Source organism: Pterocles gutturalis, unplaced genomic scaffold, assembly GCF_000699245.1.
Source record: "Pterocles gutturalis isolate BGI_N339 unplaced genomic scaffold, ASM69924v1 scaffold5758, whole genome shotgun sequence".
NCBI classification, from domain to species: domain Eukaryota; kingdom Metazoa; phylum Chordata; class Aves; order Pterocliformes; family Pteroclidae; genus Pterocles; species Pterocles gutturalis.
Genome location: NW_010120290.1, coordinates 47,799 through 67,208, shown reverse-complemented (window position 1 = coordinate 67,208; position 19,410 = coordinate 47,799). Strand labels below are relative to the sequence as shown.

General features: G+C 38.9%; 1 protein-coding gene across 1 annotated transcript in view; it reads right to left on the bottom strand.

Moving 5' to 3' along the window:
* Nucleotides 1-19,410, bottom strand: part of TRPM6 (transient receptor potential cation channel, subfamily M, member 6) — a gene marked incomplete at its 5' end in the record, with an annotated part of 62,695 nt that overhangs the window by 7,705 nt on the left and 35,580 nt on the right. Inside the window, 12 exons of the mRNA XM_010076838.1 lie at nt 683-888; nt 1,445-1,527; nt 1,783-2,069; nt 4,393-4,458; nt 6,668-6,718; nt 8,478-8,503; nt 10,026-10,084; nt 12,388-12,485; nt 13,391-13,517; nt 14,517-14,551; nt 15,273-16,405; nt 18,718-18,850. Coding sequence (XP_010075140.1) covers nt 683-888; nt 1,445-1,527; nt 1,783-2,069; nt 4,393-4,458; nt 6,668-6,718; nt 8,478-8,503; nt 10,026-10,084; nt 12,388-12,485; nt 13,391-13,517; nt 14,517-14,551; nt 15,273-16,405; nt 18,718-18,850 — 2,304 coding nt within the window. The remainder of the gene's footprint in view (nt 1-682; nt 889-1,444; nt 1,528-1,782; nt 2,070-4,392; nt 4,459-6,667; nt 6,719-8,477; nt 8,504-10,025; nt 10,085-12,387; nt 12,486-13,390; nt 13,518-14,516; nt 14,552-15,272; nt 16,406-18,717; nt 18,851-19,410) is intronic.

Below are 19,410 nucleotides of genomic sequence, written 5' to 3'. Positions count from 1 at the left end.
GTACATATGTTAAGTCTTTGTCTATCCATATACATTTCCTTTGACAGAAATGACAAACAATAGTGTTTATACTGTTTGATGGGTGATGTTCATCTTCCAAACATTGTCAACTGTTTTATCTCTTTAAAATATGCCATGTTCCTACTTACCCATGTACAGTACTTACACATGTACAATAGTGATCACATGCTCTTTGAAGGAGCCACCAGACTTTGTGAATAGCATTCAGGCTTGCAGCTTATGTAAACTACTTACAGATTTATTAATATGAAAAATAAAAAAATACAGATAGTAGTTTACACTCTTCTGACAGACATACACACACATTAAGTGTGCATACATACATGGGTATTCTTGAATCTCTGTAATATTTATATAACTTAACAAAAATAAAAATACCTTAACTGTGGACTGTTTCTTTGGAGCTGGCTGAAATGTTCCTGCACACTTTATCTACCTGCTTTTTTGCCCATTGAGCCTAGATGTATTTGAAGTCAAATTATCTTCTCATTACACCTACATTAATCTAGAGTGTTTCTGTGGATACTCATTTATCAGTGCCGCACAAGAGATATCCAGGAGTTTCTTGAGCTTTTCCAATATGTAAATAAGAACACAAGTTGTCCCATTCCTCTGTATTATTTAATTGGGTTCCAAATAGTGATCCCATGCTAGCAGTCACCTTGTAAATCCAGGACAAGGAGCTCCCCACGGGTGTACACGTAAGTCCAGTGAGAGAAGGCCAGCATCAGCTCTTCCAGCAAGCTGCTGGGAGTAATCTCATCTCCGTTGTTGTTGTTGTATTTCCGAAACTCACCAGTCATGTACTTCTCAATGGTCAGCCACTGGTTTGCTGAATGGCAATAGATGAGGAAAACTTCCAGGAACCTGTACATATAAACACTGTCTATCAGGAGCCGGCAGGGTAATGAACATCCTCACAGTCAGCACGCAGCATGATGCAAAGCAAATGTACCAAAAAGGAGGATACGTCTTCACTATCTGGAGCATTTTGAACAGCAGGAGGTGCCAAATGGTAGACAGCACAAAGGCTTTCTCGGTTTGATAATTCTCAAAACAAAGTACTTGATCAGAAATCATAGTTTACGGACGCACTGTTTATGGACAAACAACATAATCTGATTTACTCCAGCCCGCTGTAAATGAGCTATATCAAACTGTCTTGTGTTAACTGCATAAAAGGCAATTCTTGCTTAAGTCTAAGAAACAGTGTTATGAAGAAGCTTATTTTGTCATCACATGTAGCTATAAAGATGAAGTTCAAAGCTGCCTATTTTTCCTCTTAAAAATTGATTAACTATCATTAGACTGTCTAAGCAGCAACTATTTCAACACACTATGGAAAAGGAGGCTGCAACTAGACCTGGGACACAGCTGAAAAGAGAAACCTTTGGCATCTAATACTTAAATACAGTGATTTTACCTTGGAGTATAGGGAATAGTATGAGGCTTCACTTGATTGAAGGTATAGATTAACTTCTGGGCAGCCCTTTGCTGTTGGATCTCCTGAAGAAAATAATGTTATAAACACCACTTTCGTTTTCACGAAGAAAGGTGCCATGAATTTGTCAAAACAAAGAAACAAACACCTGATTTTATACTGTTTACAAATGGGAGACATATCTTCCTCAAAACCTTTACACTTTCCAAAAGATAACATCAAACCATGTCAACCATGCTGAAGACATTCACATGTAAGCAGTACAACATTTAAGGTACATCAGGCTAGACCAGTCAGTGTGCCTTCAGGTCTGAACTCACCCTCAGGCAGAGATGTAACACTGTGCCGTCATGAAAGATCTTTTGCCAAGTCTGAACCACCTCCGGCAGAAAAGACTTCACAATAAATACTTGTCCCAATTTTAACACATCATTCTCAGACCAAGTACAAATGACCTTCATGGCCCTCCGCAGACCCCCATCCATCTCCTCCCGCGACAAGACTTGGATCACTGCAGCCATACCACGCTGGGACCAGGAGGACATGCTTTTATCAAGGTTCATAGGTGAACTTTCTTCTAGCCGATAGACCGTCACTTCCTCTCCAGCTTAAATAAAAGGAAGTTTTGTTAGCAGAAGTCACAGATTGCAGACACAGGAGAGAACTGATTTTTGATTTGGTGCCTTAAAATAACATACCACTTTATACAGCTTTGTAAGGCACACTTTAAAAGAGAGCTTTTTTATCATTACTGTTCACATGTGCAAAAACTTCCCCAGCCTAAACTTACATTACTTATTATACACCTTCTGCTTAAGACCTACTGTTATAACGTTAAGTGGTCCAAAGAGCTTGTATTAAACCTCTAAACAGAGATGAATTTAAGACCTCCTTGGCACTTCCATACAAACAAAGCTCATTGATTTATACAGACCAGAATATCAATCTCAGCTGCCACAGTTTTTTAAGTACTTAAAGATGGTTGAGCTTTAAAAGTACATATTTTTAAAGGGTTACCATTTTATCTCCAGTGTATGAACTTTAAATACCTGAGCATGGCTCCCTTTGGTTATACACTTAGGTAGAAGGGGAATTTCTAGAAAGACTTTTTAAAAGTTAATCAAGATCCATGGAACACTCACAGTATTTTCTTTCTAACTGCGCTTGAAAAAAAAAAATCCAAAGAAACAAGGTAAATAAAGACACAGAGATTGTAATAATTATCAACTACAAAATTAAATGGCTGGAGAGTGCTACCTTTTGACACAAACAGAAAGCTGACTTGTTTCAGAAATGGTGACTTGGCCACAATGAGCCAAGGAAATAAGATTGAAAAGGACATGATTTTCCTCGGAGAAAGAAATCCTAGGAGAACAAGCTAAAGCAAATGAACAGGACGTTTACAGTTTTGGTGTTTTAAACTAAGATTTGCATTTTTCCTAGAAATTCTAATGTTATTTTTACTGCACAAAATTTCAGGTGGTCCGCTCCTGCTAATAGTATTTTTTCTGAAACAAACCTGATGAGCTTTAACTCAGTCCCACTCTGTTTCCCTAGATAGTTGTAATAGTGTTCCTCTCTTGCAGCATAAGTCAGACACCTTTCCATTGTCATCATTTGTAAATTAACAGAAAAGTGGACTGATTAATTAAACCTGTCTTTCCTTCTTTCAACTCACTTTATTTGCAATGTTAATTCATAAGAAACAGGTTTTCACTGGCATGTGTGATGAGGTAGCTTCGTCCAAGAAATGGCAAAGAATTGTATAAGGAAGGACAAACTGGAATCAGGCTAGTAGATTGCCTCCCCGCTCTTGCGTCTACCTTCACCAGTTATTGCAAATGTAGATTCTATGAAATGCCACAATTTGCACACGTTTTAATTTAAAATAAATCAATGGAAAAGGCAGTGTTTTACATAAAAGATAGACACTTGAATAAAGACACTATAACTAGACATATTTTTTAATCTTACATTAATTCTTCATTTTATTATCTTTTGACAGTTTAATACCTAGAAAGGTGTCTCCCGGGAGCTTAAAGGATTAGAAAGTTCAATATGCTCATAGCTATATTAATTATCTGCAGCAACCTGGTCCCTAGAAATCTTATGATGCTGCAAGTGTCAGCAATTAGTTGCTGTGAGACAAACTATTCTACCCATTGAAAAGAAGGCACTTAGATCTCAAGTGTCTAGAGGCAGAGCTTCTACTGCTGTAAGCCAATACTGCACACTGATTTCAGAACTCTTCCAAACAATTTATGTACTCTTCTCTACCACTCTTCCGTTACAGCACAGTTCTTTTTTCCTTGGTACACTATAAGCCTCCTTTACGAGATACAGGAGTAGTGTCCTTTCAGCTAATACCTGGTTTTCTTCTCGATGGGATATCCTACACATCTGTCTACATGTGTGTGTGAGACAGAGAGAGAAACAGAGAGAGAATGCAGGTATTAAGGTTAAGGGGAATCTTTTTGCTGTCTTTTTTTTGTAGGGAAGATGGACTTAGACTCATCTCTGAGGTTGATAGTAATCACATGAATGCCAATAGACACAAGCTACAGCAAGGGAAACCCCAAAAACTACTGTGAAAAATACTAGGTTCACAATGAAGTCAGTCAAACACTAGAAAAGGTTGTCCAGCGAAGCTTTGGAAACTCCATTTATAGGCATATTCAAAATGCAATTGGACAGACCCTCAGCAACATGATCTGAGTTGGCCACAGAGGGAGTTGAACCAGAAAACCTCCAAAAGTCCCAAAATTACTGCATGACTACAATTCTGTCCTGGATCATCTCTTCTAGAAAAGAAGAATTGACGAAATTAATCCAAGGAAATGTCTTTAGTCTTCAAAAATATAATGCACCAACTATTTATAAAGCAAAAAACAAACAAACAAAAAAAAAAAACCCAAGAAGTTGGTACTCACCAAAGAGCTGGACTGGTGTAAATGGTATGGTCTGAGCAAGTCTCATTAAGTTGTTTCTTTCAACAGCTGCAAACAACATAGATTTCACTACTATACTGAATAAACAACAAGCTGGCTGAGTTTCAAAAACATCTGGGTGTGGTTTACTGTAGTGTACAAAGCCGAGGAGGCTGCAGTGTGATCGTGTGTCAGAATCACTGATCACCATTCTACTCAGTCAGCAACTCCCCTTCACATGCCCATAGCATCTCTAGTGTCTCACAAGCATTCTCTTTCCCCTGTTCATTGATTCCCTTCTTCTAAGGAAACAGCCTTTCTGGGACAAGCCCCTTGCACTCTGTCTAGAAGGACTGCTTCTGATAACTCTTCATCCTTCTCCTTCCACCAAGGGCTGCCGCTCCTTCCTCCTCCTGCCAGCTCCAGTGCAGCACTGTTCATACTATGCCAATGAGATACATTGGCCTCAGCTGCCCTCACTGCCTGTCTCATCAGGCTCAAAAGCACCTAGGGATTTAGCAAGGCATCACAGGAAAATCCAAGCTTGTCCTGCACAGAGCACTGCTTCTTCATCTGGGTTCCTCACCAAACAACATCAGTAACATTCTATCTCCATTATTGGCTGCTTATTTCTCAGGCAAACACCTTGAAAACTTCAGGGCGCCAACTAAATATTTATGGATTTGTCCTCACAATGACTCAGTTATCAGGAAAGGGGAGAGAGGTATGAAGTAAGCCACAAAGAGGGTAAGACTAGAACAAGGAGGTAACTCAGGTGCTACAGTGCTGACTGCCTAATTTTGGTATTCAATGGCTGAAGACAAAACAAGAATCCAAAGCACAGAGTGAACCACGGCAGAGCTGTTGTTTCTCTGCAGAGTCCTTCTTTTTAAGATTATTTCTCTGAGCAAAAAATAATTAGAGATTATTTAGCCCAGGAGAGAGCAAAGAGGACTCAACCCATGAAGCAGGGTTCTCATTTGAAAAAATCTGCGTTTCGGACTCCACTTCAAGGCTTGTTTACAGGCATTGGTTAACATGACTGAATACTTTTGGAGCACGGACTGAAAATCAAGGTCCTCCCTTGATGCCTCACTAGGAACACATTCTAGTAATGAAATTAGTGCATAGGAGGGACAAGGACGTGAACAGGAGAGCTGCCAGATCCGTGCCATCTGTCAGACCCTGCCAGCACTCACTCTAGAGCCTCTAGAAGCAATGTGAAGTGGACTTGCACCAGCTGCTGAATTTGGGTAAAAACTCAAGTTATTTTGGGAGTGCACAGAGGCAGAACTGTATTTGCCTGCACAATGTGATAGCAAAAATAATGCATAAGCAGTATATCAGTATATGGTGTAGGATTTTAGTATCGAACTTTTGGGCTAAATTCTATCCCAATTTTCCTGAGGAAAGAAAACCTACACGGGAAATCTCTCCAGACGTTTGGCAACTCATAATGGAAACCACTCTCATCTGTGCTAAAAAAGTCCTATGTAATCTCAAATAGCATGCCTAAAGAGAGACAAATTAATCACTGCAACAATGTCACGATGTCAGAGAAACTACTGCTGTACACTGATAACAAACTAGGAGGTGTTATTCCCTGTGAAAATCGCATAGCTTTTTGAACTTCAGGAGGATGCTAATGCTTCTGGTTTACCCCAGGCTTCCCTTTAAGGAGGCCAAGTCCTGCAGGCAACAGAGACATCTACTGGCAAGCTCTTCTCTGTTCTCCTCCGGGAAAAGCAGCAATCCAAGCCTTCTGGGAAAATCTGTGCATACTCAGTTCAGGAAAAGACAGGACTGCAGGCAATTAGCATTCAAATGATTTATTCCCTGTCAGATTTCTAGGAGTTCATAGGTATATAAACACAGACTAAGTAGTACAGGACCAATTAACTGAAGAAACCACTTCCAGAAAGTACAAAGGAGGATGTGGAAGGCATGAGGGGAAGTGACAGCTATAAACAAATGAGTGCCTCTTCTGGACCCCCAGGATCTGGAGCTCTATGCACTGTTTCCACTGATATTTTGAAAGCAATTATCTACATTCTGCTCTGGATTTGCCAGAAATACCCAGAATGGAGCAATTAGCGCAAGAAAATAATTCATAATTTCCTCACTGGAGTTTTAGGCGTGAATTAATACAGAACCTTCTTAGCAGTGGGCAATTGTGCAACTCTTCAAAATGGAAATCACAGAGGATGACAAGGGAAGAACGAATGTTCTTTTTAATTTGCTAAATTACTCAGCTATCATTCTGGTGCTTCCTGCTTACCTGAGTAGTGATGATGCAGATCTTGAGATGTTTTCAAGCAGGCGAAGAGATCTGAAATAATGTTTAAAGGATTATTATGTTAATTATTACAGCAGAGATAAATGCATGATTTTTTAATTCCTTCCATTCCAGAGTTTGTCATGAAACAGATTAATCAGAGTTCTGATGTCTCAGCATTCTAAAGAGGAGAACTACTACTAGGCTTTAACCACTTTATAATCTACAGTATATTGGCAGATTTCAGCCACCAATGTAGTATAGACAGATGACTTATTTATTCAGGGAAATGGTGGGAAACTTGTGACATTAACCTCAAGGACATGTAGCTCCTCTAAGCCAATTATATCTCTCGGATATTAAAAGCACTTTGCTGTCCATCATGCTTCACAGCCTCCCAAAGGCATGACTTTTCCAACTCCATCCTCAGTCATTAAGCATTCCATTAACTATATTGTTACACCAAAGTTATAATAATACTGTCCCATTAATCCACATCATCTAAAATGCAGTTAAAATAGAAACAGACAAACAATTTCTGTGGTTAAGTATTTAACAGGCACAGCCAGATCAAATTTGGTCCAAAAACCTTTGTTTTATAAAAAGTCTTTAAAAAATACAAGATTAATGAGCATGTTTCCATTAATTAGATGAAAACACTTTGTTCTGTTGGAAGATAATCCTTCAAAATACCAGATTTCAGAAAATAGGTATGCTGTACTGCTTTTCATTCAGAAAAATTAGATGATCAATACTGAATCTTAATCAAAATATTTGAACATTACACTTTTCTTCTTGATGTATTTTATTTGCTTATATTCCCTTTTCTAGTGAAAAAGATCTTAAATAAAAAACATAAATAGATGTTGGAGGAAGGGCCAGCCTTTCCACTAAATGGCACTGGTGATTCAAGGTCCTTCTTTGCTCTCTTTCTTGCTGGACCCAACTAGTTGTGTTGTATTTCGTATGTTGTGAAACAACAAACATGAAAAGGAGAATGGAGGCTGTCATCCCTTGTGAGGATTGGAAAACTGGATTTTAATCAAAGCAATGGCGCACTCTAGAGACTAGCCCCACAACTCACTATGCTTGCAGCAGTCTTTTATGCACAGCCGGACCCAGAAAGAGCAGTGCTTGAAGGGGAGATAAGTCTAAGAGCGACTTGTTTCTGTGTCACAGCTAGCCTCAAAAAGAGATAGATGCCCAGCTGCTCAGCCTTTTACAGACAAATGGCATGTCAGGAAAACTGGAAGATAGACTAAAAAGGCAACAAATACAAGCCTCTACTTTTCTGGAACAAAGTAATTCCTCACAATAACCTTGAATTTCTTAATTGGTCATTTCATAATAAATTCAATCCTTCATCATTTCAGGCAAACCACACATACAGAGGAACTACACCAAAGTGCAACTTGAAAAATCAAGCATATATTAAAAATTTTATATCACAATCTATCCTCAGGTATATACCCTGCTTTAACTCAGGAAGTCTCTTAGACTGCAGGGATGAAAGCAGTACTATCATCTTAAAGAGTTTCTTCTGCTGAAAAGGACAACACTAGTGGGCAAACTAGAGCAAAAATAGATCTTTTCATTTAGAATTTTGCAGTTATCACGAGGAAAACATGCCCTCATAAAATAATTTTTCATTTTAAAGTAGAAATTAGTAACTAACATATGAAACAACAGCTGAGCATTTCCTATAACCCTCCAACTATGGTAAATTAACTTTCTTTTGGATTTTGTACTTCAGAACTGTGAGAGAGATTTGCAGAGAGGAATTAAAATAAGTGACAAGCAACCAAAAACTTACTGTCAGTTTCCTGTGAAGTTCTCAACCTGTTAAAAAGCAAACATTTGATATTTCACTCCAAAATGTCTGTCATTAAGCTAACACTGGTCCTTATAAAGAGATGTGATCCACGTGAAGTAGAAACTCACAAAGGTTTGATCAGCAATCATAAAACACCCTCAGTGAAACTTTGTTCGTTGCAACAGTCACCAAATAATCTTCAGTTACTGAAGAATAGCCACATTTTTCTGCATGTTTCTTTCTCTGCTTTATTGTGAGCTGCTCATACAGTTCTGCTCATCTGTTCACATCATTTACACTGCAGTAACAGTATCAGTTAAAGACCACTTCAGTCGCATCTACAACTGTTCATTTTTCAATCAATGCTGAGATGCATTAGAGCTAGATATGCCATTACCATTGCTTGCACAAAACCAGATTTTTTTAAACTGATGGTCTTTTGGATTAGCAAGGCTGCAGAAAGACTACAGGATCAACATTAAAGCAGTCTTTATTACAGAAGACAGTGGATATGATTCACCTCACAGACCAAAGAGAAGACACAGACCACGAAGACAACAAACTAAGTGGCTGAATCAGGCCACTCAATGGCCTTTAAGTCCTGCTGGTAAGTATGCAGTTTGCCTACTGCCTGTAAGTGACTGGGTTAATCAAAAACCAAACCAAAACCAAACAAAACAAAAAACAACCCAAAAATAAATAAAAACAACAACAACAAAAACAAATAAACACACAAAACAAACCACAGGACAGGTACAAACACACTATCTTTTCTCCTCTTCCCACGGTTAAATAATATGGAATATGTCAGTTTTCTAGTCTCATTTATTACACCCACAGTGTTACTAGGTAAGAGAGATATAAAATAAATTGATGAAAATAAGAAAGAACAGGAAAAGGAACACCAAGACAGCACTGGATGTGGAAAAAAAAATACACCCAACATTAAGACAATGATCAATCTAGCTGGGAAAAAAAAATCAAAAAACTCTACAATAAAATTGAAAACATTTTTGAAATCAGTATACTTCCACTAAATATAATCAAAACTTAATGACCAGTGAAAACCCATTAAGAAAACCAAGCTAAATATTTTGTAAATGTGCAGACTCTGTACAAAAGAGACTAATCAGAGAATGAGACAAGCTTTCAGGAGCTGCTAGCATTTTAATGATTAAAAAATGAAACACGCAATTTGCACAGCAAAAGCAAATGTAACTTTTCATGCTCACTAGATTGGAACAATGGCTAGTTAAAGATGCTGTGGTGATCTTAGTGATTGAATTAGAAAACTGGATTATTGTTTTAATAAAAAGGGGTGTCTATTCCACCTAAAATTATATACTTTGTTTAAATGGATCTCCTTTATCTCCACTAATAAGACTTCATTTAAAGAAACTTAAACTGACTGAATTGCCTTAACTCTTCATTTCACATAAATTTCTTATCCTAAGCATATTGCAGAACTGAAGTGTAAACCTGCAGAAAGTACAGAAGTCTCTTTCTAAAAGCATGCGATGAATATCTTAATATACTAGTAATACATACGAGGAGTTCCTGTTCAGATTACTTTTCTTGGTGTTTCCAAATATGCTGTTACTCAAATCCTGTAAAGAAGAGAGTTACTTTTACTGGTAACATCTGCACATCACTGTCATATACACACTGTGCAACTCAAAAAGGAACAATCTTGAATACACTTTTTGATATGCTTACTGTTAGCATGAATAATGACACTGACAGGTAGGTGAATCACAAGATTGCCATACCTTCACCAAAATGGAACTAATTTGCTCACATGACAGTTTTCCATGCTGTCTCCATACATTTGAATGAAATATTCAGGTGCCCACCTATCTCTCAATACGCTCACAAAAGTGTATAAAAGGTCTTCTAATATAGACAGCATTAGAGAACTCTCTTTATACTGGAAAATTCCAATTTAGGGACAGGCTTTACAGTTGTCGAAAATCAAATGCACCCTAATCCTCTATAACAGAAAAAGGTAACACACTGAGCAGCTTTACAGTGATATTTAGATCACACATTTTCCAGGTCTTATAGTTAAAGAAGCACTCAAATAGTTTTTTAAACTTCCAGCCATATTAGCGAAAATTGGTCTTCCTTATGTACTAGTCAGAAACAGCATTATCCTTCTGAAGAGGAGTCAGCCAGATTTCAATCCTCAAAAGAAACACAGCTCCCTCCAAAAGAGCTCAATGACAAATTTTAAAGACAAAGTAACTAAAATTCAGCTTTGAATATTATCTGAAACTCACTTTTTTTTTTTTTTTATTTCCCTCAAATTTTCACCTGGTAGCTTGCTTTGCAGATGAAAAAATCTTTAACAAAACCAAAACCTTCTTATGCACACCCTTGCTTTGCTCCCTGCTACCCATCAAGAGGGATTTCTGAACCACTGGTGTTCAATGGGTAAATCTGAGAAGCACCACTTTAGGAAAAATACATTTCTTTAGAATATATCATAGTCTAAGCAGAACAGTTGGATGCGGCAACATCATTACATCTGAGCAATATGTATAAAATCTCATAACCCAGACAGGACTTGAGAAGAAGCATAGTGACTCAGTGGGTATTGGAGGCTCTATCTTGAAAGAATGAATGATTTGAAGTCGGCACTCTGGAAGTGACTAGTTTCAGCCTAACTCTAGTCCTGCTCTAATCAGTGGAATTTTTTTGAGAACTTTAAAAATCCCACCCTTGAGTTTTACCCAAGACCTGGCCTCTTCACACAGTTTTCTTGACTGTAGCTTCATGTTGCTTGCCTGACACTATGTTTCATGTTTCAAATTTTTATTGATTTAGACTCCAAGATTAGGTTTTACAGAACACAAAATGAGTAAGTTTATTTCTATTTCTCTCTCTCTCTCCAGTCTTTTATATAAAACTCTGCCATTTTTAAAATTTAGATTCAAGCTCTCTTCCCTGGTATTTGGGATTCAAATTCTACAGCACTCAGATCAGCAGATCTGAAACTATATGGTTTATTTTTATTCCTAAAAAAATAAAAAATAAATAAATAGTAATTCATAGCATTTACAGTGAAAAAATAAGTAAGGTTTTGAAGATCACCTTTTTAATAACCAAGAGTGCTATAAGTAAAACAGGCAAGGAAAGGTGCTGTTGAAAAAGGAAGAGGAAAGGATTATTTCACAGTTCCTTTTCTTAATTTACTCTTTGTTAAATTCCTTTCATACCTCTCAGATACCCCTATGCAATGTAGTGAAAGATACATTTTCTTCCATTTTCTTTCCATTTTAAAACAGATAGAAGTGTCTATAATCCAGATTCCTGTCCCCACTCTTCAGGAATATAAATTGGTCTAGCTCCATCAAAGTCAATGAGCCTATGTTGATTTACACAGGCAGAGGACCTTTACATTACGGAGCTGCAAACTAGTTCTGATAAATAATAAGATATGGTGTTTATAATAAACCAGTGGTTTAGAAATTCAAGGTTTGCAACTAACTCCCACTTTGCAAGAAATTACTATCTCTGTGTGACAAATTAAGAGCTATGTAGCTAATTTTTCCAAAATCTACTTCACTCTGCTAACCAATTCTGTCCACAGGTTCAAGACCAAGCTGTGTCCTCATTCATTGTCTAATGAAACATCAACAAATGCATCTTTTCTGGCCAACTTCTTCATAGTCAGAACCACTCCATGATTCAGTAATTTAAAATCCTACCTCAATAACCTTAATAGAATGTTAACAGCTATTAAATTATTCATTTACTCGTACACATGCACTGTGCCTGCAGACAACATAGTTCCTCATCTCTCAAGAGGTATTTCATGACAAATAACCTATAGGGGCAAGTCCAGGGGTGGACCCTGGGCTCATCTCAGCCAAAACGATGGACTAGGACGTGTAATCTTAGGTCTTACCTCTCGAGAATGCCTCAGGTAATCACAGAATGGTATGGTATGCCTACTGATGTCTTGATTTTTCGTTTTCTGGTGCATGTAACCGAGACGTTCCAAACCTAGCCAAAAGAGCAGGAGTCAGCTATTTCCAGAGTGTAAATTAACAGCTCTACTGCTACAAACTAAACACCTATGCACTGCTATAAAATAAACACCTATATACCATATTGCTCCAACAAATGCATAATGGGGTATAAAACAGTAACACAATTTCATAGTGTTAAAGCAGTCTGTTTCCATTCTCTGTCAGCAGATTTCAGAGGAGCACAGCTCTTCTCAGACCATGCTGTGCTGAGTCACAGCATTCCCTGGTGCTTCTCCCAGAAACTCACCGGATGAAGCCAGTGAGCCACATCACAGCAAAGCTGAAAGATAAAATGAACTATGCAAAGGATTTCTGAGAATGAAAGAGCTGCAGAATTACTAAAAAAAGAGTAAGAATGCTATTCCCTATTAATTCCAACAGAGACAATACAGAATCCATTTCTTCCCTTTGGAGGATGTGTTTCAGAGCAATGAGTAATGAATAATTCATGCAGAGGATCTGCCATCAGATACAGTATCGCAGTACTGCCTGTGAGTGTAAATGCCCTGAGAAACTCGCAAGAGAGTTTATTTTTGCAATTAGCAGGATGCCACTCTAGAAGAGACCTCTGGAGAGGAGACAAGGATATCATCCTCCTTGCTTCCAAGTTATTCCTGAGGATTAGAACTCTATTTAATCTCCCATGCGAGACAGGTAGCACTCCCGAAAAGATTTAACTGACCTTTCATCTAACCTATGTCCCTTTTGCCTCTGCAATGATGCAGCAAATAACCAAGTCATGTGTGCCTGCAACCCAACCCTGTAAAAATTATGCCATGAGGTGAAAGTGGTGGATGACACTTTGGATTTGTGAATTTTTATTTACCGCTTCTTTTTAAAAGCTATTCTGAACTTCACCATCTGCAAAATACCACATACTTAGCTGACTGAAGTTAGACACAGTGAGCCAGTTCTTGTTGTGCTTCTCTTGCTCATCCCAGACATTGATCTCTGCAGGCTCTGAGCTCACTTGGGTGTTCTGGGGGCAATCATCCACTCTAATCACCTGGCAAGACACAGACAAAACAACACTCTATTTATAGCATGACTAGCACCTCTGCAGTTCCTCTGACAGCCTGTGACCGGTCTTTTAAAGGATCACTGAAATGCCAATGACTGACAGTGCTCCCAACTGAGAAACAGATTTTCCCATTTTTGTTACAAGTTGCAGAGGACACATTGCTTTTGTCTGGTAAATACTACTGATGAAAGATATAGCACTACAGCTTTTTAAAACAAAGTTTAAAACAAAGAAAACCTTCAGAGGTATTAGGTCTCAAAATTCAAGTCTGAGATCTGTTACTGACCTAAGCATCTTATCTAAACAAATCAGTCTGCAGTTTTCATCTCATTAAACAGGGATAACTCTCTCTAGCTGATAAAGATCCTAGGAATCTCTTTATAACTTTATAAATAGATTTTTATATATGCACACACACATACAGTTATGAAAGTTGCCCTATACATGTGACACAATCAATATGCTGTCTGCAATGTGCTAAATGTTTGATGGATTCAGAGAAAACACTGCAGGACTCTTGTAGGCAGGAGACAACATGACACGGCCTGGCTTGCTTGATTACAGTTGCACACACCCTGGATATGGCTCACCACTCCTTGAGTCTATTCTAGATCCTATGAAGCCTCCCCAAGTCCTCCCATCAGCTGAAGTGCAAGGACTGATTCTTCTCTGTATAAAACCAGTAATACCTCTGGTATACTCTCTAGCAAAGTCCCAGACTTCAACATATTCAAAATTGAAATCCCACACATTCAAACAAAGGGGAAATTAAACCAAAGCCAGATACACAATTTGTATGCAGTATCTTAAATTTATACATTTTCCACTAAGCCACACTGCAGAACTCCTCTTAACAAATGAAAAAGACAGCTGTGGGATATGTGATTCTCTTGCAGCTGCACATACCGGCACCTGAAGGGGTTTTTGATTCTTCTTTCCTCTCCCAGACTTTCTGTCTCTGTTTTGTTGTTTTGCTTTTGTTGCCTCACTGTGGTGTAGCTCACTGGTTTGTAAAGACTCTGTGGGAACGAGTCAAGAACCAACATTAAGCTACAGAGCTTTTGTTTACTAAGAGAAGATCTGATAAGACTGAGAGCTGGCAGATCTCCCAAACAAGTTGAGAAAGACTTGTGACACCCAAAGCTAATACTAATGCAGTTCAGTGCAAAGACGTGTACCATCACAAGATAAAAAACGACAAATGTTGGCCATCATCTCATACTATTCATACATAGAACTGGAATCTGCTATATTTTAGGTGTTGGTATGCAAGCTTGGTGGTAGACAGGGAGGGTTTTAAACTGATCACAAAAATGCATAACTCTTCCTTCTCCATGCATCCATCTGACCAGCAATATTTCTAATGTGTCTCTTAAGGACTGTGTAATTTCTTTTGTCTCTGGCAACTTCTGCATTGCATCCTCAGGGCAGGAGACTTCCCTGGAGGGAGCAGAGTCTCTCTATCACCCCAGCTGTATACTCACAGCCATAAGGACCCTGTGAGATGGGGAGACACATGGTGGCTGACACACAGGTGCGACAGAGCTTGGATACTAGGCACATTTCAGAAATTCCCTACAGCAGTCAGACACAGCACAAAGAAAGTGAAGGGGAAGCTCTAGACTCCCTGCTACTACCCTCAACTGCAGCTAATACCTGCTGGGTGCAAATAAAACATTTTTATTATGTCTTGGGCTCCCCAGTAGAAGATCCTGTACAGGTGTGGTGTTTTATAATTACCACCTATAGTTTTGCAGGTCATCCCTGTTTTCTCTTTCTTAGGGGACTGTAAGCTGTTGCTCCTGCAGCAACTCTTGTCCCTCCAGAGTGGGCTGATCCTGAAGGAGGTGCTGCGTTTCAGCTTGTTCTGAGAGCTGATGCTGCTATGACGTGGCCTGTCTGAGTTGTAGGAGAAGGAGTTTGATTCTCTTATCTGGACATGCTTGGGAGGACTACCCATGCAATTGCAGTCACTGTTATAGGTGGAATGTATGCACAGGGCCACCTTAGTTTCTGAGCTGAAAACTCCTTTTTCATCACCTTCAGAGAATCCCCAGTTCACATAACCACCTTCAGTTTCCTCCCTGTCATTGTAGGAGGGTGCTGCACTCTTTTCAATATCCAGCGATGGCTGGAGACCAAGAGGATGAGCAGCATCTACGGCATTAGTCTTTTCTGATGGCAAATGAATAGCAAAGTCTCTCTGGCTCCATTGGTAATCCTTTGGCTCTTTTCCAGTGAGGCTGACACTTGGCAAGTTTTGCTGCACCACACTTTGCAGTTCATCTCTGAAGGCATTGCCCCTGTACTTGGCAGGGCTGCTCAAAAAGGACAAATTTAAGGTGACATCCTCAGAGAAAAACCCTCCCTGATGGTCAGGGGGCACCAGCAAAAATTGTCCATATCTAGGGGTGGACTTGGTCTCAGAGGATACTCCTGAAGTGAGTGTGTCACTTTCTGTTTCTATCTTTCGGGAGCTGTCTGCCACCACCTTGTTATTCTCGGTCCTCAGTACATGGTCTTTGCACTCTGATGGCCACTGACTCCTTACCAAGCTCCGTAAGAGGGAGGGTGGCATGCTGTAGTAGTGGTATTTCTTGTCATACAAACACTCCAGGCTGCTCAAGGTCTTGGAATACAGCACGTTGCTCCAGCTATGGGGCAGCTTCCTACAGGTTCGATGTCTTGTATCAGCCAGTAAGGCTTCTTCCACCTGCAAGGTGTCTACTGCTGATAGGACTTTCAAGATGTCCACTGTCAAGGCAGACAAATCTTGCAAATGTCCTAGCTGGCTGTCCAGGGAGAGTAAAGACTCCTTGATATAACATACCTTCTCATGCACGTCTTTAAGCTGCAGAAACATCTCCTCCACTCTAGAGAGAAAAAGAAAACACAATTAAAATACTAAAACACATACTTACTTCTGTTTGCCAAATGATGAAGGAAGCCATTAACACATCTCAAAAAGTCAGTGTTTCAAACAGCCCTTTATTATTATTTTTTAACGCTGACTTCCATTCCCATGAATATCTATATTTGACAAAACCCATCCAGACCTACAACATGTCATTCAGATTACTGGACCAACAACCAGTGACTTTTAAGAAAACAGACTTTTGCTCAAGGAGTATCTATTTTTAAAACTTCTGTTTTCCTACTAACGTCCATTCCTTGCCATGGAACTACTAAACCATGGACAGCAGGACACAGCTTTGGAAATGCTGCCTTTGCTATTGCTGTAAATGTAAAATGCTGTGAAGTATACTTCTTGTCCGTCAGTCATCCTGCATTTCTACATTTCTTGTGCAAGTATGAAAAGGACAAGGCTCACACAAACCTACAGATAGTCTTGCATTTCTGAAATACTGGAGACTGTTGGGAAAAAGGTCTTCCCAAGAACCTATTTGGCCTCTGGGAACAGATTCAGTATGTCTGATGCCATCAGTTATCTTCAGGTGAAAAAAAAAGCAAAGCCTCTTTTTATGGTCTTCAAAGCTCCAGTGAACAGTGCAAAAACTTCTTGGCCTGGAATGATACAATCTTAACCAATTATCTTCACGTTTCCTGAAGATAGTCTTTCTGGTGCTCTCTCACCAAGACAATGATAAACCAGCTGCAGGCAATATGCAAGAGTTGCTCCTTTCCTTTATCACTGGGTAACTAAAATATGTAATATTTAACCAATAGCTGAATAAAATCAAAGACCAGGGTTCCAAAATTTTATATTCATCTAAACTAATTTCTTGTGTTAATGTTATGCAACACTGTGAAGTGTGTTCTACCTTTGCACTCCAAAAAAAATTCCTCTCCAGATCTATATCTATCCATTAAATGAAATCTTCTTGCTGTAATCGATTCTGCAGCTTTTGAACAGTTACTTTTTTTTCTCTTTTACAGGGGACATTCATTTTGCTTGTATGTTTTGTTTTAGTATGCAGAAAACATATTATGAACAGGCAAAGATCAAGAGGCTATCTTTCTCTAAGCAAAACAAATTTATTAGATGCGATCAGCATTGGCATTCAGTAAGACTTTTTATAGGGCTTACTTTTTTTAACTCATTAAACATAATGGCAGCTTTGCCACTGCTTTCAATAGAAAACTAAATTAGGCCAATACTGAGAGTTTTGAAACCCCTCTGACAGTTGTGTATTGACATTTTGCAAGCCAAGACACTACACTGCAGAAAATGTCACCTTGGTTATACGGTTATGTCTATGAACAGAAGTTTTTCTCAATCACAAGCAATACTTTTAGTGTTCCTGCACCACTAAGCCTTTAAATGTATTGTATGCCATCCTCTGGCATGTTTTCATGGTACTATCTGGTCTGTAAAACTGAAATTGAGCAATACCTTACTGTACCCCTTTAACCACCTGCACACTGCACGCATCTGGCGATGCAAAACTCACAGCAAGGTTTTCCCAGCCAAGCCTGACATACGGTTCAAAGAAATACATTACACTCTGTCCTGTTTTGGCTAGAATAGAGTTAACTTTCTTCATAGTAGCTAGTACAGGGCTATGTTCTGGATTTGTGCTGAGAAGAAGGCTGACATCATACTGAAGTTTAGTCAAGGACTTTTCAACTTACCATGCTTTGCTTATGTAAAGGTGCAGGACAAGCAAGGAGGGAACATAGTCCACAACTACTGGCTTAGGATTCTACCTTAGGTTTAGGATTGAAGCCCCAGTTGACCAACAGTATATTCTATATCATACACATCATTCTTTGTATATAGGTGAGGGTCTATCTAGAAGCTGGGTCTCTTTCTCGGACTCTTGGGCTCTTCTCTCTTTTCTGGGATTGTGGCTTTGGGATTTTCTCTGTTCTGGAATCATTAGCCAGGAATGGGCTGAGCCTTGGCCAGTGGGTGGTAAGCAGCTGCACTGTGTATCACTCATTTGTATATTTGTATATTACTATTATTATCATTATTATTTTCAATTCTGTTGTATTTTAGTTATTAAATTGTTCCTATCTCAACCCATGAGTCTCCTTTCCCTTTACCCCTTTAATTCTCTCCCCCATTCCCTGGGAAGTGGGGGGTGGTGAGAGAGCGGCTGCATAGTATTTAATTGCTGCTAGCTGGGTCAATCCACAACACAGTTCCATCAAATTAGCAAGGCCTATGCATGTTATTGCTCCTCATGTTCATAGTGGCCATATCTGCAGCAAAACATACCTTTTTGTTGTCAGACAGATCCTTTCACTGTCACTGGAACTCAGGCTTTCATTCTTTTCATGAAAATATTTTTCCACACACTGTTCCTCGAAGTCATGGAGTTTCTTTAACTCCTCATCACTCAGGTACAGCTCTGAACAAAGGAGGTGGGAGTCAGTATGAGGCATGCTGACAAATGCAACTGTTCATAAGCATCCATGGGGAAAAAAAGAAAACTGTCAGAACTGGTTTCTTCCCCCTTCCTTGACAAGAATGAATCTAACTCCATGAATTCAGGTTTATGTAGGAAGACTCAACACGGAAAATACATGTAAACACGTTTTTTATCTTTTCTCAGACAGGGAGCAAAACCACACTGACAAAAATTCCAGTACACTTCTTTTTAAAGCCTCAAAAGCACATACCAAAGTGGCTGCTCACAAAGATGTATTTTCTGCCAAACTTTTTCCTGTCTTATTATACATGTGTGACTCACAACATTTAGGTACATATATGTAAGACTTACAAAGATTTCACTATAATTTGCTCCACGCATTAATTTAGGATCAGTCGCCTATAACAATCACAGTCCTTTCAGATACTGAGAGATACAAACCTTTTTTTCACCTAATTGCTTCACGTGTTCCTATGTACAAAACATTAAGCAAGATTACTGGGTGAAAAAGAACACATTCAAAAGTTTAATACTCCACA